Source organism: Choloepus didactylus, chromosome 4 (genome assembly GCF_015220235.1).
Source record: "Choloepus didactylus isolate mChoDid1 chromosome 4, mChoDid1.pri, whole genome shotgun sequence".
Taxonomy (NCBI): domain Eukaryota; kingdom Metazoa; phylum Chordata; class Mammalia; order Pilosa; family Megalonychidae; genus Choloepus; species Choloepus didactylus.
This window is the reverse complement of record NC_051310.1, coordinates 170,824,493-170,850,253: the sequence shown is the minus strand read 5'-3', so window position 1 is coordinate 170,850,253 and position 25,761 is coordinate 170,824,493. Positions and strand designations below refer to the sequence as shown.

At 35.3% G+C, this 25,761-nt stretch overlaps 1 protein-coding gene across 7 annotated transcripts in view; it reads left to right on the top strand.

Annotated features, from left to right (window-relative positions):
* RALGAPA1 (Ral GTPase activating protein catalytic subunit alpha 1) overlaps positions 1 to 25,761 on the top strand; it is a 384,096-nt gene that overhangs the window by 246,794 nt on the left and 111,541 nt on the right. For all 7 annotated transcript variants that reach the window (XM_037834821.1, XM_037834823.1, XM_037834822.1 and 4 more), the window contains 4 exons: positions 10,534 to 10,668; positions 11,059 to 11,242; positions 18,555 to 19,419; positions 21,034 to 21,105. In XM_037834821.1, the coding sequence (XP_037690749.1) occupies positions 10,534 to 10,668; positions 11,059 to 11,242; positions 18,555 to 19,419; positions 21,034 to 21,105 (1,256 nt within the window). The remainder of the gene's footprint in view (positions 1 to 10,533; positions 10,669 to 11,058; positions 11,243 to 18,554; positions 19,420 to 21,033; positions 21,106 to 25,761) is intronic.

Below are 25,761 nucleotides of genomic sequence, written 5' to 3'. Positions count from 1 at the left end.
CTCCCCCCTACGTGGGATCAGACATCCAGGGGAGTGAATCTCCCTGGCAACGTGGAATATGACTCCCAGGGAGGAATGCAGACCCGGCATCGTGGAATGGAGAACATCTTCTTGACCAAAAGGGGATGTGAAAGGAAATGAAATAAGCTTCAGTGGCAGAGAGATTCCAAAAGAAGCCGAGAGGTCACTCTGGTGGGCACTCTTACGCACAATGTAGACAACCCTTTTTAGGTTCTAATGAATTGGGGTAGCTGGTTGTGGATACCTGAAACTATCAAACTACAACCCAGAACCCATGAATCTTGAAGACGATTGTATAGAAATGTAGCTTATGAGGGGGGACAATGGGATTGGGAAAGCCATAAGGATCACACTCCCCTTTGTCTAGTTTATGGGTGGATGAGCAGAAAAATAGGGGAAGGAAACAAACAAACAAACAAACAGACAAAGGCACCCAGTGTTCTTTTTGGCTTTGATTACTCTTTTCCACTTTAATTATCATTCTTGTTATTTCTGTGTGTGTGGTAATGAAGGTGTCAGGGATGGATTTTGGTGATGAATGTACAACTATGTAACGGTACTGTGAACAATCACATGTACAATTTGTTTTGTATGACTGCGTGGTATGTGAATATATCTCAATAAAAGGAATATTAAAAAAAAAAGTAGCTAGAGAGCAAATTTCAAAGAATGTCATAGGTCACAGTTTCACAACTTCAGCTATTTCCATCATTGTAAAATATAACATACATACAGAAAGGTGTTAACTTTTGATGTACAGCTCAACAAGCAGTATTTTATGGGTAATTTCAAAAATTGTTATAGGTTACAGTTCCACAGTTTCAGTTCTTTCCTTATCATGCAAAACAGGGTATATAAGAAAATGAAGACTTTCAAAGCACAGTTCAACGAGTAGCGATAGAACAAATTTCAAAGGATTTTATAGGTTACAGTTCCACCATGTCATTTACCTCCTTCCAGCTATTCCAACACTCCAGCATCTGTGTGTGTGTGTGTGTGTGTGTGTGTGTGTGTGTGTGTGTGTATTTAAAGTTTCAGTATTCATAGACCTTTGTTAAATCTTTTCTTGTTTGTTAACAAGCTCTAACAAGCTCTCTCACTTAATCCCTTCCTCCACCTTCAGGGGTGTCTAGGCAGTGAGTACCCTAACTTGTTCATATTGAAAGGCAGTGTTGACAGCATGGGAAGGGAGCTGCTTCTGATTGTTGTTCTTAAAGAAGATTTTGCCTCTGGGTTTTAGGACTTGTCTGGCTTAGGAACACTCTGGTGGATTTAAGTTTCTGAGAGAGAAAGTGAGTGCATCTTTTATAGAATCTCAGTGAGGGACCTAGATATTTGGGAACTACTTTTGGTTAGGGCATGGCATACTGAAGCCATTTGGGATGTCTAGCTGGAGCTTGCGTAGGAAAAACCTCCAGGATAGCCTCTTGACTCTAGGATCTCTTAGCCACTGTGACCTCAGCTTGTTGCCTTTCAGTTTTTCCCCCTTTTGATCAAGTAGACATTTTCAGTCCCTCACTGCCAGAGCCAGGCTCGTTCCTGGGAGTCATGTCCCACGTCACCAGGGAGAGTCATTCTCCTGGGAGCCACGTCCCTTGTAGGGGGGATGTGGGGGAGGTTAATGAATTTATTTGCCAAGTTGGGCTTAGAGAGAGAAAGGCCACATCTGAGCAACAAAAGAGTTCCCTGGAGGTGTCTCTTAGGCATAATTATAGGAGGGCTCAGCCTCCCATTTACAACCCTAAGTTTCACAAGAGCATGCCTCAAGTCGAGGACTTGATTTATTAAGTAGTGGGTTCCTAATTTCACTTAATATATATTCTGTCCAAAGATAAACTGTCAGTTTTTTACATTATCTTCACTTAGTTGTAAAATCTTCATCACTCTCAACTTTAAATGATTGTCACAACATAGTACATCCCAGAACTCTTATCAGCTGCTAATTTTTCGTCCTTGGTATTAGTGTAGTGTTGGTAAGATATTCTTATTAAATATAGTCTTTAATATGTAATGGGTAGTTTTTCCATATACCACTCTGTTGTTAACCCTCTGCACCAGTGTCACACCTTATAAGTATATCATGCTAACACTTATTTAGGTTTGTGGTGCTACTCTGTGGGTTCCATGCCTTTAAACAACCATTTACAAACATGTTTGCCTTCAGTGCATTATGGTGATTTTTTTTTAATCACATGTCAGGCAATGTGTACTCTATATGCATTATTCAACCTTCAAAACAACCTTGGAATTTTGATAGCTATGGTTTTCATCCTCATTTTACAGAGAAAATTGAGGCTCAGAGGGGTTAAGTTGCCCATATTCCTATAATTGTTAGAAAGGAACAGCGTGACGACTGGGACCTGGGATTGGCTGACATAAAAACCCATGTTCTTTTTTGATTTAGAAACATCAAGTCAGAACTTTTGAGTTTTATGTTGGAATTTTTTCAGTTAATATAATTTCAGATTTACAGAAAAGTTGCAAGAATACTACAAAGAATTCTTTATACTGTTTACCACATTTTTCTGCATTTGCTTTAACTGTCCATATGAATGTGTATCTATGTGTGTGTTTACATATATGTGTGTAAAATGTATATGTGTACATACTGTATATACATATGGGAGAGACATGTATACCAGTAACTATTTTATTGTGTGTTTTCTGAAGTCAACGAATTCTCTTACATACTCACAGTACAATTATCAACATTAAGAAATTGACATTGATACATTACTGTTATCCCAAAGCCTTACACAGATTTCACCAGTTGTCTCAATAATGTCCTCGACAGCAGATGAAAATCCAAATTGTGTTGCATTTAGTCTCTTTATTTGAACAGTTCCTCAATCTTTCTATATTTTTTAACCTTGACATTTTTTAAGAGTACAGTCATTGTATAAAATGTCCTTCAATTTTGTTTTATCTGGTATTTCGTCATCATTAGATTTAAGTTATGCACTTTGGGCAGGAATATCTCAGAAGATTTTGAGTGCGTCTTAGTATACCATATTAGGAGGTGTGCAGCTGCTAATTTTTATCTGTTGATTATGGTGCTTTCTCCCAGGTTTCTTCATTATGAAGCTACTGTTTTACTATGTTAATAGCCTGTGACTCTTTAAACTTTAACTAACTAGTTTTGGCTAACCATTGATGACTCTTACCTGAATCAGTTATTGTTATGATAGATGCCAAATGGTGATTTTCTAATTCCATCATTTCTTCTAAATGTATTGGTTAGCTTTCCACTGGAAAGCTTTCTGTTCCTCCTATCCAACTTTCTGCTTATTTGTTTGTTTATTCATTCATTCGTTCGTAGCAATGTGGGCTCATGATTCTCATTTTATTCAGTGGGTTATAATCCTTAAATTTTTTACTATCATAATTTATTTTAGTGCTCAAAATGTCCCAAATTTAGCCAGTGAGAGCCCCTTCAGTAAATGGCTTCTTTGTCCTTTTTGATGTATCCCCACTATTCTTTGGGCATGTCCTTAATTTCTGTTACCACAAGATTTTCCAGATTCATCTTGTACTTTCTCTGTCCCAGCCCTGGAAATCGCCATTTCCCCAAAGAACCCTGGTTCTATTGAGTGGAGAATGGTGTTTAGAAATTAAGATATGGGAGCAAGGTGTGCACATTGCTATTTGGGTGTCATTTCTTTTAGTCTATCTCAGCAAACAGAGCTAGGAAATAGATTATACCACACACACATATCAATCCATGTGTGTGTAAATATATATCTATTTGTCTATGTAGCTATCTATATGTATTAAAATGTGTGAGTTCACCCCAATACCTCCAATTCCAATTCATTATCACAAGGTTCAGTCTTTCCTTTCCATATTTGTAATGCCCTGCTTTCTCCCTTTCCATATTTGAAATTCCCTGCTTCAACATTGAGAAACCTGGCTCCCATTATCCACATTTATCCACAGTGTATTTACTTCTTTGTGGAATTCTAGGGGAAAAGCAGTTTCAGAATTAACTATGCCTCTATATACTTTAGAGTTCTTTTTCTCTTTAACAAGAGAGTATATATTCAAATACTATTTTTCAGTTATTTGCATTAGTTCCCTCTTCCTCCCACATAGCCAGTGTGGTTGGTTTTATACAGTCCATTCAGAATTCAGTTGAAATAATATTTTCTGTTTACATTCCATTTTAAGGTCCCCTCATCTGTTTTTTCTTTTTTTAATTTTATTTTGAAATGAATTCAAACTTATAGAAACAGTTGCAAAAACAGTACAAACCCCATACACAGAACTCCAGCATACCCCGACCCCCTCCCCCGATACCTCCAATCCACCAACTTTAACATCCTGTCACACCACTATTTCTTTCTTTCCCTCCCGCCCTCCCTTTCTCCCTGTCTATCACCCATCATCTGTTGCTCTGTCTTCTGAACATATGAGGGCAAGCTGCACACATCCTTGAACAAACAATATAATTCACATATACATTTCCCATGAACAAGAACATTCTTTTATGCAATCCCATTAAACGCAGCTAAGACGTTCAAGAAGTTCAACATTGATAGAAAGCTTACGTTCTGTATTTCCTGTTTTTTTCTTATGTCCCTACTGTGTCTCTTTGAGCCTCCTCTCTTCCATCCTCAGATCCCATCCAGGATCATCCTTGGTGTTTAATTGTCATTATCTATTTAGACTGTCTTTTTTTTTTTTTCAATTGTGGAAACATATATACAGCCTAGATCTTCCCATTCCAGCCCCTCCCTAGCATTCCATCAGTGGGATTAATCACATTTAGAATGTTTCAATGCTATCACCTTCCCACCATCCATTACTAGAAATTTCCCTTCACCCCAAACAGACCCCCTACACTGATTTCTTAACTCCCCATTGCCCCTTCCCACTTCTCGTAACCCATACTCTACTTTTCTTCTCTATGGTCATATTCTCTGACACTTTCTTTGCGTTTACCATGGGGCTTAAAGTTAACCTCTTATATCTATAACAATCTTGTTTTTCTTTGATACCAACTTAACTTCAATAGGACACATAAACTATGTTCCTATATCCTCCATTCCCCCACCTTTATGTAGTTCTTGTCAAAAATTACATATTTCACATTGAGTCCAAAACCACTGATTTATCATTACAGTTTATGTATTTTAGATCCTGTAGGAAGTAGAGTTACAAATCAAAAATACAGTATTGGTATTTATGTTTCCCATGTGATCTTTACTTGAAATCTTTATGTCTTCATGTGGTTTCAGTCAATTGTTTAGTATTCCTTCCTTTCAGCCTGCTCAATTCCCTTTAGCATTTCTTACAGGACTGATCTGGTGATGAAGTCCCTCAGCTTTTGATTATCCGGGAATGTTTTCATCTCCCCCTCATTTTTACCCTCCAGTTGTTTGTGAATTTTCTAAGACTCTGATGGTTATTGACTTCTATTTGTATTCCATTGTGGTCAGAGAAAGCAATTTTTTCAAATTTATTGAGGCTTGTTTTATGTCCCAGCATATGGTCTATTCTGGAGAAAGATCTGTGATCACTAGAGAAGAATGTGCGTCCTGGTGATTTGGGATTAATGTTCTATATATGTTTGTTAAATTTCTCTATATCTCTCTCTCCTTTCTTTGTTTTTCTGTTGGTAGGGCCCCCTTTAGTATATGAAGTAGGGTAGGTCTTTTATTAGCAAAATCTCTCAGCATTTGTTTGTGAAAAATTTAAGCTCTCCCTCAAATTTAAAGGAGAGTTTTGCTGGATAAAGTATTCTTGGTTGGAAATTTTTCTCTCTCAGAGTTTTAAATATGTCATGCCACTGCCTTCTCACCTCCATGTTGACCACTGAGTAGTCACTACTTAGTCTTTTGTTGTTTCCTTTCTATGTGTTGAATTGCTTTTTTCTCTTGCTGCTTTCAGAACTTGCTCCTTCTCTTCAGTATTTGACAGTCTGATCAGAATATGTCTTGGAGTGGGTTTATTTGGATTTATTCTATTTGGAGTTTGCTGGGCATTTATGTTTTGTGTATTTATATTGTGTAGAAGGTTTGGGAAGTTTTCCCCAGCAATTTATTTGAATACTCTTTCTAGACCTTTACCCTTCTCTTCCCCTTCTGGGACAACAATGAATCTTAAATTTGGACGTTTTATTTTACCTGTCAACCCTGAGATCCATTTCGATTTTTTCAATTTTTTCCCCATTCTTTCTTTTTTTCTTTCATTTTCCATTCTGTGGTCCTTGAGGATGCTGAGTTGTCGTTCAGCTTCCTCTAATCTTGTATTACGAGTATCCAGAGTCTTTTTAATTTAGCCAGCACTTTCTTTTATTTCCATGAGATCTTCTATTTTTTTATTTACTCTTGCAAGTTCTTCTTTATGCTCTTCTAGGGTCTTCTTTATGTCCTTTATATCCTGTGCCATGCTCTTCTTCATATCCTTTATATCCTGTGCCATGCTCTCCTTGTTTGACTTTGGTTCTTTGATTAATTGTGCCACGTACTGTGTCTCTTCTGACCTTTCGATTTGGGTGTTGGGGTTTGGGTTCCCCATATCGTCTAGGTTTATCATATGCTTTAAAATTTTCTGTTGTTTTTGGCCTCTTTGCATTTGCTTTACTTGAGAAGGTTCTTTCAGAATATGAAAAACACTAGCCTCTAATTTGTCAGATCTGCAGCTTGGTGGTGTACACTTTCTCTAACTAACCAGCAGATGGAGTCCGCGAGTCCTGTTCCCCTCAAGTCAGTTCTCCCCAACTTTGTCTTTGTGGTGTGTGGGGGTCTGATTCTTGTGGGGTTCAATTGGTGCACCAAGTTTGGGTGTGTTGATGGTGCTGTCCACCCTGAATGAGGGCATGTGTCTGGGTGCTTAGGGAGGCAGGGCAGCTTTAATAATCAAACCTCCCAGGTGTTCCCAGAGATTTAAGGCTGTTGTAAAAGTCTCAGCCCTTATTTCAGTCTTGCCACAGATTGTCTCTGCCGCTGACCCACAAGTCCTTGGTATTGGCATAGGGTCCCTGGGATTTCTGAGTGGGCTCCCCTTCTCAGCTGTGCTCTTCCAGGACCTCTGCTGAGGGAAGGCTGCACCACGTCACAAGTGCGCGCTGGGCCTCTGGGCCATGCAGGGGCGTTCCCAGCCTCTTTTAAAGATGGTTGAATTGGACGTGTTAATTTCCCCCTTTTTGCACAGTTCTGCCTTCTCAGCTCCAGGACAGTTAGCTGTGGATGCACTAAAGGCCACTGTCCATGGCCAGTATTGTGGCATGTGCTGTGGTAGACACTCCCCGTCACACTGGGTTTCTTGGCGCAGCTCTGGGCTATAGCTCCAGCCCCAGGCAGGAGAATTCCCAGCCCACCGGGGTGATGGCTGCAAGGGGCACAGTTTCTTTCTCTTTTTGGCTCCCCTCTGCCCCGCTGGCCCTGAGGCAGTCAGCAATGGGCTATCCTCCACGCCAGACACTGTGAGGTTGGCACAGCCTGCTTATGCCATGCTTCACTGCGCAGTTCTCACCATTGTAACTGCAGCCACTCCTGGCTTGTTGTTGGTTTTTTTTTAAAAGGACTAGTCCATCTCCAAATGCCAACCCATGGTTTCCCCACACCACAGCACGGCCACCGGACTTTCAGCCAGCTCACTGACTCATTTCAGAATGCAGACTCCCGGTTTCACCAAATGCATGGTCCCTGTGGATTTAGCAGACCTTGTCCGGCTGGTGCATTGCTGGAACTGGTATTCTGGTTCACTTTCTGGCTTTTATCTAGTATTTTTCACGGAGGTGTTTTTTGCGCTGTCTCACCTAGCCACCGTCTTAGGTTCTCTCTCTCTGCTGTTTTTATTTATTTATTTACTTGTTTATATTTTGGTCTATGGTTTATCCAGTCTATGTTGTTGTTTTTTTTTTTTTTGCACATATATGCAGATACATGTATATTTTCTTTTTTCCCTTTCTTTGTTACACAAAATGTGGCATACACTGATAGTCTTTGGTACTTCAGATTTTTTGCTTTACAGGTATTTTAGATTTTTTTGATTTATGAACCATAACACATCAGTTTGTAGAAATCTTCATTCTTTTTTACAGCTGAATGGTACCCCATTGTGTGGATGTATCATAGTTTATTCAGCCACTCTCCTATATGGACATAGAGGTTGTTTTCAGAATTTTACAATTACAAGCAGTGGTGCAGTGATTAACTTTATGCCTATAGATTTTTACATTGTAGAGGTGTATTTGCAGGGTATATTCCTAGAAGTGTAATTACTGTGTCAAAAGGTAAGCACATGTAGTTTTGTTACATATTGCCAAATTCCCCTCCATAAGTACTGTACAAATTAGCACTCCCACCAGCAAACTGTGAGAGTGTCTGTTTCTCCAGAGCTTCACCACAGAGTGCATTAAATTATTTAATTTTTACCTGTTTGATAGGAGAACAATGGTATCTCCATATAGTTTTCATTTACTTTTCTCCTTTTATAAGTGAGGTTAAATATATTTTCATATTCAATAATAGCCTGATTTTTACATTTTTTTATTTTTGTGAATTGTCTGTTCATATCTTTTTATATTTTTCTACCAAGTTTGTAGTCTTTTTTCCCTCAGTTTCTGTGTATTAGGGATGTTAGCTCTTTGTGATTTATGTTGCAAATATTTTCTCCCATTTTTTTTAGTTGTCCTTTGACTGTGTTTATAGTAGTTATTTTGGAGGGATTTGGTTGTTCATGTCATCCCTGTTGGTCAAGGAAAAGTATTTTAAGTAGTCAATTTATCAATCTTTAGGCACTGCAATATATATGAGTTGGATTTTCTTTTTCTGTTTTCATTTTCAACCTGATTCTTTCTGACATTTTCCCCCTGCTGTTCTTCTGTTCTTCAGTGACCCTTTCTAAGTTTTGTTTTGTTTTGTTTTTTTCCTTCCTTAGGCACCTTATAGTTCTGTCTTTATTTCTATTATGATTTTATCTTTTTCTTTTAAATCTTTCCTGGCTTGATTCTAGTCTTCTCTTGGTCCATTTATTTTCTTAGAAGTTTTTAAATTCCTGATTTAAGGTGTATTTTTTCTTATCTAAATACTTAGTTTATTTGGGGGAATTTTCAGCAGCTGAATTGCTTGGATTCTCATTTTACATTTTCTATTTATAGTAGTTTTGTGTAGACGAAGACCATATCTTTCTACATTTCTTTCATAAGTTCGGAGCCTTAGGGTAGTTTACGAAATTCCTAGTTCAAGAGCTACCTTTCAGTCTGTGTATTGAAGTTTAGTATCTTTGTTGAATGACTCTTTTTAGGAGGAGAAAGAGTTGTAAGTCCATTAATTTTCTTCTAATTTTTTTAAGCCTTGCAGAACCCTAAATTTCCCCCCTTTCGCTTTTAATTTTCCCCACTGCATGTTTTCCAAAGGATGCCTCTCCTTTCTCTCTTAACTTTCTTCTCCCCTAAAGGATTACCTTTCTTGTATACACTTTTAAGCCTCTCCTACTCAGTGCTCTGATCTACCAGTATACTTTCTCATTATTTTCACACTTAGGGTGGGCTCTTCATTTCTTGCATTGGCTTTTAGCTTGCTCTGAGGTTCACAGCTAGCTCCTTCTTCTCTCCTTCACAGTTTTTCCCAAACTGCCCTTGCTTTTCATGAAAGCTTACAATGGGAAATGGGAAAAAGTTTCCTAGGATTTGGTGTATATTTTTCTACTTACAGGTAATTTGAAGTTTGGATATTCTCTGTCTTCTGGTTATATTCAAGATAAGGGTTTTATATAGGTTTATTGGTTCTTCTTATTGTTATTTATTGATTTTTTGGAGGATATGTGGGGAGATTTTGACCAGAATTAATCCTTGAGTTGGAGAGTTGGACTTTTAACTCTAAAGATCAGCACATCTCTTTTTGCTACTTGAATGCTACTTTCATGGCACTAATTGTGATTCTTTATCCAATAAAATGGACCACATAAATATTGCTGTTTTACTCTGTGGTTTAGATAAGAAAATTTTAGTTATGGCATCCATTGGTTTAAAAGTATTCAGTGGAAAGACTCACGTAGTAAAATGAGTAACATTTTCAGAAGGTATTAAGTCTTTCTGGTGAGGTGTTGTTAAATTAGAAAAGGAAAGTGGAAGTGATTATAATACATATGGCCCAAAGCCTTTCATTCATGTCCCATATCTTGTGCAGTTAAATAAGTATTTAGTTGATAATGGTTTCTTTTAATCTGTTATTTTAATTTTAAAATAATTTTAACATTCCTGTTTTTATTATGCTTAAGTTTTCATTGTACTTGCCCTGAAATAAAATCAAGAATTCACTATAATGTTCATATGCAACATCCCACTATAATTTTCATATGCAACATCCCACACAATGCTTATATGCAACGTTATAATCAAGTAGGTCTAGGTAAATATTAATGGTGGAGCTTAAGGTTGGTGGTTCCTGAAATGAATTTTGGGAACCAAAGAATGAGAATAAGTACTATTAAGTATGAAAAAACTCTTATTTTATGTGTTTACAATTCAGTAAATTATAATGAACTTCCTTTTTATTATTATAGTTGGTAGTATCCTTACTTCTGTGCCTTTTGGACTGGATTATGGCCTTACCTCTAAAGACACTGTTCCATCCAATCCATACTACAGGAACAGAAAATGATAAAACAGAAAAATCTGTCCTCAATTGTATTTATAAGGTAAACTTCCTTGCTTTTTAAAAAAACCTTGCATATCTTAGTATTACATTTTCATTGTTTTAGGGCTTTGTATTTTCCAGGAATGTAGATTTGTCTTGCAGTACTTAAGAGTACTTAAATATGCTTCCTACAAGATACTGGGGTTTCATTGCAAAACTTGGGGAGGAGGCAGGTCTTTGTTGAATGTGAGAATCATTAGTTAAATTTTACTCCTCCTTTTTAAGGGTATTAAATTTGACCTTAACTGAAGAGCTGAGTTTTAAAATATTTAAAATTTAACCCAGCTCTTGTGTTACTGGGTAGCTTTTTTCCTCTTTTGACACATATTTATTTATTTATTTATTTTTATTTAAAAGGAAAACTTTTTTTGTTCAACCCCTGTATTTTCAGGTTTTACATGGTTGTGTTTATGGAGCTCAGTGCTTTAGCAATCCAAGGTATTTTCCAATAAGCCTCTCTGATTTGGCATCTGTAGATTATGATCCTTTTATGCATTTGGAAAGTCTGAAAGAACCTGAACCTCTACACTCTCCTGATTCAGAACGATCTTCTAAACTCCAGCCAGTAACAGAAGGTAAAATGAATTATCTTCTAGGTAAAATTAGTGTTTTGGTTCTTTCAAGGTATGATTTGAGGCCACAGGTGGAAATAATGTAGAAGAAGAATATGTCTGGCTTTTTACTTGTTTACCTAACCATGTGTAGTATAGTACAAGTTCATTTTTAGTTTAGGGAATAACTTCAAATAAACACTTAAGATTATATGTATAACTTTCTTGTATACCTCTAAATTACTCTCATCAATTCTCTTTCATATTTTGTTTTACTCATGTTAAGATTTATACAATTCAATAAGACATTGAGCTTTGGAGTCAAACAGACCTGATATTGTTGTGTTGGGCTCTTAATAGCTAAATGACTGTTTCTTTATTTGTAAACTGGGGATGATAACAATATTAGTTCTCTCAGAAAGTTGTTTTGAGTACTAACTAAGATAATATATAAAAAGCCATTTGCACAGTTCTTGGTACGTAGTGAATTCAATAACATTTTTTAAGTCACATTGTTTCTGCATTTAGAGAGTTCACTACATGAATAGAGAAAGATTTGAACAAATAACTTTATGATATGACTAGAAAAAAAAAAGAGATATGTTCAAGATACAGATGGCCCAGTAGAACCCAAGAATCATTGGAGGATTTTTAAAGAAGGGGAAATGTATGATAAAATTAGTATTAAGAGAACTTTAACATAATAATTTTACAAGAGTCAGCAAATTTATTTATAAGTGAAGTTTTATTGGGATACAGCCATGCCTGTTCATTTCTGTATCATTGTGGCTACTTTCACACTGCAAAGACAGCATTGACTAGTTGTAACAGAGGTCATGTGACCCACAAAGCTAAAAATACAATCTGGCCCTTTACAGAAAATATTTGCCAATCCCTGGTGTTAGATTGATTTGAGGGATGTTAATCCAGGAGCAGAGAGACCAATTATTAGATGGTTGCAATATGTCTAGCAAGAGTTGATGAAAGCTTAAACTAAACTTTTTATGTTTTACTAAAAATAGTAAATAGTTACTAAAGAATGGTAGTAGGAATGGAGAGAAAAATAAGAGTTTAGAAATATTGAGAATGTAAAATCAAAAGATTTTTGTAATGGATAATGGAAAAGAAGGAATTTAGAGTAGATTTTGGACTGGTTAAATTCTGGCCTGGAGATTGGTTATATTTTCCTCAAATGAGAAGAAGAATATAAGAGAAAGTATAGGTTTGGGAGGAAAAATTAGGATGGCAGTGTTGGAAATGGTTCAGTTTGGGGCATCTCTTGGATATTAATGTAAAGACATCTGGTTGGCAATTAGTTGTATATGCAGATCTATATGTTAACAGAGAGGTCCTTATTAGGAATATGTATTTACGAATATATACATGTATATGTATGTGTGTGTATGTATGTGTATATGTATACACACACACACACACACATATTCTAAGAAGAAAAAGTTTTTGGAAAGGAAATAGAACCAGGAGAGTAATTTATTAGAAACCAAGGGAAGAAAAAGCTTTTAAGGCTGGCCAGCAGTGTTAAATGATAGAGAGGTTAAGTACATAAGGAATGATAAATGTCTGCTTTAGTTTTAGCAGAGGAATAGAGGCAGAAGTGGATGGCTGTAGGTTGAGTAGCAAACAAAAGTTAAGGAAGTAGAGCCATCCCATGGAGAGTACTCTTGAAAGAAGCTTGACTGTTTTGTTTTGTTTTTTAAAAAAGGAGGTGTTCTGGTTTGCTAATACTGCCATTTGCAAAATACCAGGAAATGGATTGGCATTTATAAAGGGGGTGTATTTGGTTACAAAGTTATAGTCTTAAGATCATAAAGTGTCCAAGGTAAGGCCTCAACAACAGGGTACCTTCACTGAAGGATGGCCATTGGCGTCCGGAAAACCTCTGTTAGCTCGGAAGCATGTGGCTGATGTCTGCTTGCTCCCAGGTAGCGTTTCAGAAAGGCATTCTCCAAATGTTACTCATGGGGCGTTTTGTCCTCTCTTAGCTGCAGCTCCTTCAGAATGTCACTCTCAGTTGCTCACTCTGATCCCTCTGTTTGTGAGCTCTTTTTCTATGGCTCCAGTGATTTAATTCTGACCCACCCTGAATGGGTGGGGTAACACTTCCATGGAAATTGTCCAATCAAAGGTCTTGCCCCACAGTTGCTTGAGTCATATCTCCATGGAAACAATCAATAGGTTCCAACGTAATCAACACTAATATGTCTGTCCCCACAAGATTGCATCAAAGAACATGGCTTTTTCTGGGGGATATAATATATACAAACCAGTATAGGAGGTAAGCTAAAGGATGATTCGGAGTTAAGGGATTTTTAAGGATGAAGAGGGTTGAACTTATTTGTAAGCTGAGAAGGAAGTAGATGAAAGGAGTTTATTAATAGAGTGAAGTCCCTGAGAGGTAAGCTAGAAAGTACAGGTGCTAGAATTAGCCCTACTTCTGAGACAAGGAAAAAGAGGAAGATGGAGGTAAATTAAGGGGATTGACAAAAACAACTGAGGGCCCAATAGAAAAAGAAACAAAATGTCTTGTTTGTACAAGTTGACAAATCAGGGTAAGGTGTGGGTATGGCAGAAACAGAAGGGAACTGTAACTATGGTTTTGAAAATACTGGGGTATGGTTAAGCCATGGAACCTTGGGAAGGATGTAACTGATGTCAGGAAATGGCTAATAAATTGGGAGAAAAGTGGCATGATCCAGAGAGTCAGAAAGCAGATGTGGTTGGTAATAAGAAGTTAAAGCAGTGATTTTTAGCCTTGCTACTTATTAGAATACTGATGCTCTGGTCCCAAATGTAGTAGAGATTTTGAAATATGTTGGTCTCTGATTGCTGGGATTTTAAAAAGCAGGATACTGTAATATGCGGCCATATTTGGGAACCACTGAGAGTATAAAATGTTTTTTAAGCAGTATAACCTCTTCAAATAAACTTCATGAGGAAATCCAATTTGTAAAACTTTTTATAAAGTAAAGGAGTTTTATGTTTTAGAGAAAAACTCCACCCTACAGTAGGGTGGAGGCCTCGGGTCTGACCAGCTTCTCTCCCATCTGTTTCTTCCATACTGGAGGGCTCTACAAAACACACTTGGGAAATCACTAGGCTAGGAGATTGTGGGCAAAGTGTACACTATTAAGAAAGAGTTCGGTTTTTAAAGGTAGAATAGTTATAAATGATAAGAACATGTAGAATGTGACCATGATAATAGCTCACATGTGATAGAGATATACAGAGCAATACAAAATAGCAAAAGAATTTAGACAGTAATTGATACAGGCAACGTTGTAATTTAGATGTAGTAAAATAGAGTGTTTTACTTAAAAACAAAATTATGTGAAAATATTAGTTGCTTTTTTATATTATTAAGATATAAAATGGTAAAATTTTGATTCAAGACAGTGTAGTGTTAAACAGTACAATAAATAGAATTTTCTTATGTAAAAGGAAGTTTTAATGTATTCCATGCCAATTTTACTATATCTCTTAACAATTACTGTGAAAGAAACAAAGAAAAAAATTGAAATAGCCAAGCTTAATATTGATAACAAATACTCTGTGTAGTGTTACTCTCTAAATATATCATGTTTTTCCCTTTGGAGTTCCTTAAAGGTAATAAGGACCAGATAAATACAGAACCTTTTTAGAAACAGCTGTGAGCTAAACAACAGGTGATCCTGTGGCTGTAGTGACTATGTTGCTACAGTGGTTTGTTTTTTATTTAATTTGGTGAAAAATGACTAATCATTGTGCTCTTGTCTAAGGCATGCTTCATCGTCTTCAAGTACTTTTTTGGCCAAAGAATTCTAAACATAGAGTGTCCCTAATAAGCTCAGTATTGGATTGAACAAGTCTGATTTCAGAACTATTGGCAGGAGTAGCTGTAATTGTTAAATTTACTAAAGAATAAAGCAAGGTAGTGAAGTTGGCTTTTTGTCAAATGGCAGTAGTCTTATTAGCAAAAAGTCATCATTTGCAGGGTCAGAGTGAAAGGAGACTCAAAGGATTCATTCTCTCCTAATTATAGTTTCACCTATACATATTATTCAAAGCTAATATTTAAAGCATTTGCCAAAATTAACTTCCTCAGCATGTTCTATTACAGTGCAGTGAATTGCAGCAGCTTTTTATGTCTTGCTGCTTTTGTATGCCATAATAATCTGTAATTATGGGTTTGCTTCTAATGCTGTAGGGTTTGTTTAATCTGACAATCTGAAAAGACAACCCTGAATAGACTTATTTAAATGAATGCTAGTTTCATAAAGCCTTAGAAGCATCGATATCTTCATTTTGCATTTTCTCACAAGGCTGGTTATTTTAGAATTTCGTTTTGAATTTCTAAATTAGAGTATTCATATGTCTTCTTTATATCTAAGTAGGTAAGTGGAAGGGAGAAATGTATGTTCTGTAGTTTATAGCTCAAAAATAAATCCGAATGTGTCTAATTGCCCAGTTAGTAAGTTGACAGAGTTTTATCCTTTTATATATCCATATAAAAATGGATAGAAAAGAAAATGCTTTTACTTACATTTTCTAAATCTAAATTTAATTTTCAAGTGTTGTCAGTGTTAGTAATAATGAAATATTTACTAAGAAGATCATTTAAACTGCATTCTTACTACCTGTTCCTTTGGGAAGAGGATATATAGTATGGACTAGTACCTGGGCTTAGAGGTTTATATTTTAGGGAAAGAACTGGCTCACTCTTCCAGTTTACTAATAAGCAAGTTTGGAAAAGAAACTCAAAATACCTATTACTGATAATGCTCTCAGAATTGAATGATTTTTTGTTTCTGTCATATCCAGCTTATATATGAGAGATTTTAATTTACCTTTACAAATAAATCTATGGCTATTCATACAGAAAAGTGGGATTCAGAAAATTTTATGTGATTTGTCTATGATCACAGAGCAAGTCCAAGTCAGGAACTCTTTTCTGTGATCTCTTTATATTAAATTATTCGTTTTCCTTTCTTCAGAAGGTTAACTTGTAAGTTCTGCAAAAAAGATTTGCTGCTTAGAATGAGTCACCTATTTAAGTATATCACTTAAGAGGAAGAAAAGGGAAAAAAAGAATAAACAGAAAATTTTTTTCTACATCAAAAATAAAAAGTATCTTTAATCCTAATTTTTTATGTTGCCATTTAAAGTATGATTAAGTCTTGTTTAGGTTGAGCTTTTTCAATTGATTATGGCTATTTATTTAGCAATATATGCTAAGTAATAATTTTTTGAAGTTACTGTACACAGTAAAAAATAAATCTTGAATTCATTGCTTCCATATGTTATAGTGTTTTGCAAAAAGTAAAAGACAAGAAAAGTATGGAAATCAGAGTTATAGTAAAACAGGAGATAACACGGAGCTAAAAAGCAAAAGATCAGTCTTGATTTGAAATTTTCTGTACCAGGCAAATTGCTTAACCTTCTGTAAATCCATTTGTCCTCTTGTACAAAACAAGGAGTACTGGTTAGATTATCTCTAAGACTGCCTTAACAGTGTGAATATTCATTATATTCTTGTTAAAATCAGAGAAGGAAAACCAGACAAAAGATTAAAACCACCCCTCTTTTTATTATCCTCCAGTGATACATAACTTTTAACTTTGCTTATAATCTTCAAAATATAGAATTGAACTAAGGCTAATCATTAAGTGTTGTCATCTAGTGTTGAATAGTTGATTTTCAGAACTAGCCATAAACATAATTAAAGAACAGTTCAGTATACTCATATTTACATGTTTTATGTATACATAAAGCTTGGTTAGTAATGGAAGATTAAATTTTGATTCTCAGTAACATTTCAAAATCAACCATAGGCCGGAGAAAACAGTTCTCATTTAGAGTTGGAATAACGGAGATGTTATTTGGTATTAATACCAAATTTATTTAGGTATAATTTACATGAAATAATATTTATCCTTTTTTGGTATGGGAAATTTTCTGTATCTTGAGGATGGTGGTGGTTACACTGTATTCATTTACTAAAATTCATCAAACTTAAAATTGGGAGATTTATTGTACATAAATAATACTTTGATCTTCAGGACATTCTCATATCTATATTGTCAAATCCATGTTTATTCTGGCAGCTTGGCCATAGTATTCCCATCAATTTGACTTTCAGATAATATAAACAATACTCAGATAAGACCACTCCATGACTGTGGTAGAGCAATACAGAGACATGATCGCTCTTGTCTAAATATAGACAGACTATAAAGACAAAGCTAAAACATTCTTTTCTAACATAAATGAGTAGTGCTTATTTTTACCAGTGACAAGTCTCTTCCCACCTCCAAGATGGAAAGTGTCAAGATATTGTCCCCACTTTCTTACACATTCAATCCAGAAGTGGCTTCTGCATGACCCTTCCTTAAAATCACACTGGTAATCTTTGATAAGTGGGCTTTGACAAATCATTGTCTATCTCCGCTTGATCCCTTCTCCTTATTCTCTGTGTTCTCTGTCTCCCATCCCCCCACCACTCCCTGATCCTCCTCTTCTGAACCTAACATTAGGCACCTTGCCTTGCCTAAAATTCTTTGAGTTTTCTCTTTTTCTGGTTCTGTGATTTAAAAAAAAAAAGAAAGAAAGTTACTCATATGGCTATATAACCTATTTGTTTACTTTCTCTAATATGCTTTAGGAAGAAAAAAATGTTTCTTGCATGCAACTGTTCAGACTAGACTACATTGACATGGAAGCATACCTTTGAAAAATAGACAGTATAAGCAAGGGCATAAAATATTTTTACTTTTAAAATAAAGTTTAAAAAAATTTTCATTGGCTTATACTGGATACACTGACTCACTGTTTACATTGATTCTGACTTCAGAAGTTTAGTGGAATCACGTTTCTCTGACTCTTTTGCATCATCAGTGAAAGCCAGAATAAGTGACATTTAAAGTATGCTGCAAACTGCCTCTCTTAATCTGGAATCTACTCACGAAATAAGGAACTTACCAGTTGGATTGATTTAGTTGGTTTTTAAATCTATGTTTAGTGATTTCAAGTGATTGATTTATAATACTTCATATACTTCGTTGAAGCTGTAATCATCATTTAAAGGCTTTGGTTTAAATTATGTATTCATAAACAAAAGTTTCAAAAAGTTTGTTGTAAAATAAACGATCAAAGAATGGTTCTCTTTTCTGCCATCATCCCTGTAGTACAGAATCTAAATTGGAAATATTAATATTTACTCAAATATTTGATGTGATTTTGACAATATGATGAAATCCTCATAAGTTGTCTAATGTTTCATTGTTGTATGACCTCCTGGGAAGCAACAGTATTCCTATTCTTTTTTATTTTTTATTTCCAGTGAAAACTCAAATGCCACAAGGATTAATCTCAGTAGCAGCCCGCACTGTTATCACGCATCTGGTAAATCACTTGGGCCATTATCCAATGAGTGGTGGCCCTGCTATGTTAACAAGTCAGGTATGTGAAAATCATGACAATCAATACAGTGAAAGCCCTGAACTTTCTCCTGAACTCTTTGAGAGTCCAAATATCCAATTCTTTGTATTAAACAATACAACCTTAGTGTCCTGTATCCAGATCAGATCAGAAGAAAGTATACCTGGAGGAGGATTATCCGCTGGCCTTGCATCAGCCAATTCAAATGTCAGAATCATAGTACGTGATCTCTCTGGTAAATATTCATGGGACTCTGCCATCCTGTACGGACCACCTCCTATAAGTGGCTCATCAGAACCTACATCTTTCGTATTTTCATTGTCTCATCAAGAGGAGACAGAAGAGCCTCCTGCATCTAATGAATGCTTAGAAGATCTAACAGTAAAAGATGAACTTTCCCTCCAGTTTAAAAGAAGATTCAGAGAAACTGTACCAACTTGGGATACAATAAGAGATGAAGAAGATGTTCTTGATGAGCTCTTGCAATATTTAGGTGTTACTAGTCCTGAATGCTTACAGAGAACTGGAACCTCACTTAATATTCCTGCTCCTCAACCTGTATGCATTTCTGAAAAACAGGAAAATGATGTTATCAATGCTATTCTTAAGCAACATACAGAGGAAAAAGAATTTGTTGAGAAACACTTCAATGACTTAAACATGAAAGCTGTGGAACAAGATGAACCAGTACCTCAAAAGCCTCAGTCAGCATTTTACTATTGCAGATTACTTCTAAGTATATTGGGAATGAATTCCTGGGACAAAAGGTAAGGATAAAGGAGAATATTTTCTTTTTCTTTTTTACATTAATGTTATTCATCTTTTGATTGAGCGTTTTGGTTGTTTAATGTTCTTTGATGAGTAGGAAGTTTTGTTGTATTTTTTTGTTTGTTTTTTTAAAAGACCACTCAGTTATATCAGTATTCACTGGAAAAAACAGGAGATAACTTAAGCCAATAAATGAACTATTAACATTTTCAGGATGACTAATAGAACTATTTGGCTTAAAAATTATAGCTCAGACAATTAAAAACCATTCTTATTTTTCCAGACTTCATGTAAGCCTAACAGTTTTCTCTTTTATGACATCAAGAGCCATATGATCATATCTAGTTTGAATCAGGATCAAATCAAAAAATAATCTGGATTTAATTTTAATTTTTAAATTTTTTACTATTGTGTTTTCTTATGCATGTTACAAAGCCTCATTAAAAACTTACAGTAAACACGCAAAGCATGTAAGTAAGTTAGGTAGGTATTAAATGAAAAGAGCATTGGACTGAAACTAGAAGACCTAGGTTAGAGTTACTTAACTTTTAAGCCTCAAGCTACAGTCTACAAACATTGGAGAATAAATCCCACTTTGTGGGTAAGAATTAAATTATACTGTACATAAAACACTAAAATTATATACTATACTAGTGTAAAACATTATTAATATATGTTTATTTTTAAATTTGACATGAAAGTTACAGAGATGTGGAAGAAGAAACATTATTTAATGTTATTTCTCTTCGGTTTGGTTCAGTTTATAGTAGGTGGGTAGCTCAATGATCACTGGATAAATAAATCTTAAAATAATTGAAATGTACGTGAAGCATTGAAATGGAGTTCTGCTTGCTTGGGTAGTGTTTATCATCTTACTTGATTTAAACCCTTCCATTTATTAGAAGGGAGTATCTTCTGTATCTGCCTTATGGGAAAGCCACATTATATCAGGAACACAGTTTGTCTTATGGTATGTTCAAATACAGGTTATTGCCTTTAGGTTATTGTATAAACACAGTCAACTCTTTTTTGATGTAGAATGGTTGATAGCTAAAGGAAAATTGAAGATGGGAAGTTATATTTTACCATTGCAAATATTGATTTAATGAACATTATCTGTATGTATTTAGCACTATAGAATGGATTTGGTAAAATCTGTACATTGCATCCTAGTGTAAAAAATACAATAATATAAAACTTGCTTTATTATTGCTAATAATACTTGTTTTCTTGGTAATGATTTAGATTTTGTGAATATGTTATTTCTCATGAGAAACAGTTATCGCATACATTTTTATAAAGCTCTTGAGGAGGTACCTACATGCATCTTTATCCGTCTTTCTGCATATGAGTTTGGGAAATTCACAGCATCTTCAAGGAAAAAAATTGAAATGACCAATAGATATGATCCACTAGCAGAAATGTATGAGGGCCTGGGTAGAAATAATGACATATATTCTTTGCATTTTTTTAGGGTCTGTTCTTCTTTGTGTTAAAAATATGAAAAGGCAAGAAAAGTATTAAGTTGTATGAATTGAATGGAAAATATTTCCAGGACTGTCATGTCATTCACTGTCAAGGTGATGAAAATGTTTATAAATCTCTCTGTTTAGGAGGAGCTTTCATCTTCTGAAGAAAAATGAAAAGCTACTTAGAGAACTTAGGAACTTGGATTCAAGGCAATGGTAAGTTGTTGGCAAACCTTCTCATTTATAACTAATAACCATCAACTAACTCTCTGTTTATATGTGATAATACTGTATCATTGAATTACATCTTCCTGAATAGAAACTATTTTATTTATCCCTTAGAAATAATGAATTAATTTTTTTAGAAAAATATAAGCTACAGTAAAATGTTTGGTATCTTTGAATTGTTTATATCTTCCCTTTGTATTTCAAATCATCTTTTGATTCATGGAAAACCAATTGAATTTGTAAAATGTCCTTTGGTTTTCCTATACTTAGGCATTCCACATATACTCTTTTTGATAAGTCTAAGCAGCCCCAAGTGAAAAGACTGTTGAACACAGGCTAGTAAAAGATGTAGAGATGAAAATGATGGATACAGTTTGTTGTATTTCTACAAATCTGGCTTCTCTTTAAGTCCTTGGATATGTACCTATTTACACATGGGCTTTGATGTGTAAAACCCTGTTACATCATTATTTAAATGATCTCTAAATTCCTGATGAGTCTGAACAAGATTTCCTGGGAAACCAATACTAAAAAATTAAAAGATGTTTCTTAACTAAAATTCCCATAAACTCACATATTTATATGTGCTGCTGTCCTTACAAGACATGTAAAAATAAAAGTTAAGGATAGGTGCTTTTTGGCAATATAACTAGAGATAACATTAATAAAGCAACAATTTGAATCTCATCATTATTGATAATTACTGTATTTTTGAGACCAGAAATCTACAACCTCCTTTACATCTACTTTCTTACATCCCATTCAACTGGTGTTTTATATCTCTGTGGTCTCCAGTTTTTTCTATTCCTGTTTCCACAGTCAGTCAGCCCACCTCTGACTTTACTTGTGTTCCTATCCGGTGAGATCATACATTGTCAACCATTTTTAAAATGTCATATCTAGCATCCTCAAAACTATTTTTCCACTTAAGATTGTATATACATGGCCATAATCAATTTTATGATTGGGGTCATTCTTAACATCTGCTTTCTCTACTCTGATGCTGCAGCATGTTACGGGAGAAAATTATGAAACCAGTTTAATTAGAGTTACTGGAGATTCATGCTCATTTCACTTCAGTGATGCCCTCTCTACTACTTGGCAAATTTCTTAATTATCTGTTGTTCATATCTTACTTTGTTTCTCAGAGTGATTGTTATAAACCACTTTTTTTGCTCATCAAGCACTTCATTAGACTTGGAAAGTTGTCTTTATTCTAACCTAAGAAGTCAGTTCAAATATTTGACCTCCTCTATGAAAGGCAAATTCCTAGAACAGTGGGTCTTAACCTTTCTTCTTCTTGCACATTCACATTTTAAAACAGATTAGTCACATCTCTCATTAATTGAATCCAGTGATTCTAAAGAATTGAGACTTAGTTTGAAACAAGCACCTACCAGTCCATCCCTGTTCTACAGGCCATTCTCACACCAAAAATACTGCCCTACATCATCTTCTCTTCTTTAAAATTCCAAGCAATCTTCTTTGCTTACTTTCTATTTCAGAAAAGCCATTTTATTTCTGTTTGTACTTCTGCTTGTTGTGTCCTTTGCCTGCTCTAGGATCTTCTTCAAAAACTTATCCCCTCGATGTGAAAGGAAATGAAATAAGCTTCAGTGGCAGAGAGAATCCAAAAGGAGCCGAGAGGTCACTCTGGTGGGCACTCTTATGCACACTTTAGACAACCCTTTTTAGGTTCTAAAGAATTGGGGTAGCTGGTGGTGGATACCTGAAACTATCAAACTACAACCCAGAACCCATGAATCTCGAAGACAGTTGTATTAAAATGTAGCTTATGAGGGGAGACAATGGGATTGGGAAAGCCATAAGGACCACACTCCACTTTGTCTAGTTTATGGATGGATGAGTAGAAAAATAGGGGAAGGAAACAAACAGACAAAGGTACCCAGTGTTCTTTTTTACTTCAATTGCTCTTTTTCACTCTAATTATTATTCTTGTTATTTTTGTGTGTGTGCTAATGAAGGTGTCAGGGATTGATTTGGGTGATGAATGTACCACTATGTAATGGTACTGTAAACAATCGAAAGTACGATTTGTTTTGTATGACTGCGTGGTATGTGAATATATCTCAATAAAATGAAGATTAAAAAAAAAAAAAGGTAAAAAAAATAAAAAAAAAAGAGACAACCAAAAAAAAAAAAAAAAAAAAAACTTATCCCCTCTTTCTCTTGTGCATCCACTTACACTTTGTTTAACAAAAACATGTTTGTATCCACCTTTAAACAAAATAAAAGAAAACTTTCCTCAGTTGCTATCTTTTTAAGCTATAGTCTTATTCCTGTTAAGCCTTGTACTACCAAGTTTGTGGAGAATATCATCTTTACTCACTTCCTATAATTCCTAATAATTTTCATTGTTGTTTTTGTTTTTAACTTATCTCAGAATGGTTTTTCTAGAATAATGTTTAGTTTTCTTTGGTTATTATATAAAATATAGGAAAATAAGCCACATTTATATTTTTTTATTTTATTGCGATTGTTTACATACCATATATTTATCCAAAGATCCAAAGTGCACAATTGCCCAAGGTACCATCATACAACTGTCCATCCATCACCACAGTTAATTAGTTTTTCCAATTTTTAGAATGTTTTCATTACCCCAGAAAAGAAATAGAGACAAAAAAGAAAACTCAGTTCTTCTCCTACCCCTAACCACCCCCCCCTCCATTATTGACTCTAGTATTGGTATAGTAGATTTGTTACTGTTGATGAAAGAATGTTAAAATACTGTTAACTGTACTACATAGTTTGCAATAGGTATATTTTTTCCCTGTATGCCCCTCTAATATTAGCTTCTAGTTATAGTGTCATACATTTGTTCTAGTTCATGAAAGAGATTACTGATATTTGCAAGTTTAACCACGGACATTGTCCACCACAAGATTCACTGTTTTATACATTCCCCTCTATTAAACTCCAACTTTCCTTCTGGTTTCATACGTGACTCTAACCTTCCCCTTTCCAACCACATTCACATACCATTCAGCACTGTAAGTTATTCTCACAATAACATCCTTCCATCACCTCTGTCCACTTCCAAGCACTTAGGTTCAACCTAGTTGAACATTCTGCTCATAATAAGCATCTGCTCCCCATTCTTTAGCTTCATTCTATATCCTGTTAATTTATATTTCATGTCTATGTGTTTGCATATTATAATTAGTTCATATCAGTGAGACCCTGCAGTATTTGTCCTTATGTATCTACTTATTTCACTCAATGTAGTGCCCTCAGGGTTTCTTCATCAACCCATTTTTTTAAGACAGTTTTGTTCATCCATCATACTTTCCATCCTAAGTAAACATTCAGTGGTTCCCTGTATAGTTACATATTTATGTGTTCACCACCATCACTACTATTTATATAAGGACATCTCCATTTCTTCCACAAAGAAGGTGGAAGAGTCAAAGAAAGTAGAGAGAAAAAAGAAAAAGGAAAAGTAAAGGAAAAAAAAAACATGATGGCTAAAAAAGCAACAAAAGGAAAGATAGAATTCAACTAAAGTAGAATAAAAGCATCAGACAAGATCACCAATGCCAAGAGTCCCATACCTTTCCCTTATGTGCCCCTCTTAAAGGCATTTAGCTTTGGTATATTGCCTTTCTTACATTAAAGAAAGCATAATACAAAGTTTCTGTTAACCATAGTCTCTAGTTTGCATTGACTGTATTTTTCCCCCAATATCACCCTATTTTTAACACCTTGCAATGTTGACATTGATTTGTTCTCTCTCATGTAAAAACATATTTGTACCTTTTGTCACAATTGTTGGGCACTCTAGGTTTCACCGAGTTATGCGGTCCCAGTCTTTATTTTTTCCTCTTTCCTTCTGGTGTCCCACATGCTCCTAACCTTCCTCTTTCAACCATACTCACAGTCATCTTTGTTCAGTGTACTTGCATTGCTGTGCTACCATCACCCAAAATTGTGTTCCAAACCTCTTTCTCCTGTTTTTTCCTATCTTATCTGTAGTGCTCACTTTATTATTTCCTGTAGTACACAAATATCTTGTTCACAAATTCTCTCATTGTCTGTTTGTCAGAGAATATTTTAAACCCTCCCTCATTTGAAGGATAATTTTGCCAGATATAGGATTCTTGGTTGGCGGTTTTTCTCTTTTGGTATCTTAAATATATCATACCACTTCCTTCTTGCTTCCATGGTTTCTACTGAGAAATCCACACATAGTCTTATCAAGCTTCCTTTGTATGTGATGGATCACCTTTCTCTTGCTGCTTTCAGGATTCTCTCTTTGTCTTTGATGTTTGATAATCAGATTATTAAGTGTCTTGGCATAGGCCAATTCAGATCTATTCTGTTCAGGGTACGCTGTGCTTCTTGGATCTGTAATTTTATGTCTTCCATGAGAGATGGGAAATTTTCATTGATTATTACCTCTGTTATTGCTTCTGCCCCTTTTCCCTTCTCTTCTCCTTCTAGGACACCAATGATATGTACATTCTTATGTTTCATTTTGTCCTTAAGTTCCTGGAGATGATGCTCATATTTTTCCATTCTTTCCTCTATTCTTTTGTGTGTAGGCTTTCAGGTGCCTTGTTCTCCATTTCCTGAGTGTTTTCTTCTGCCTCTTGAGATCTGCTATTGTATGTTTCCATTGTG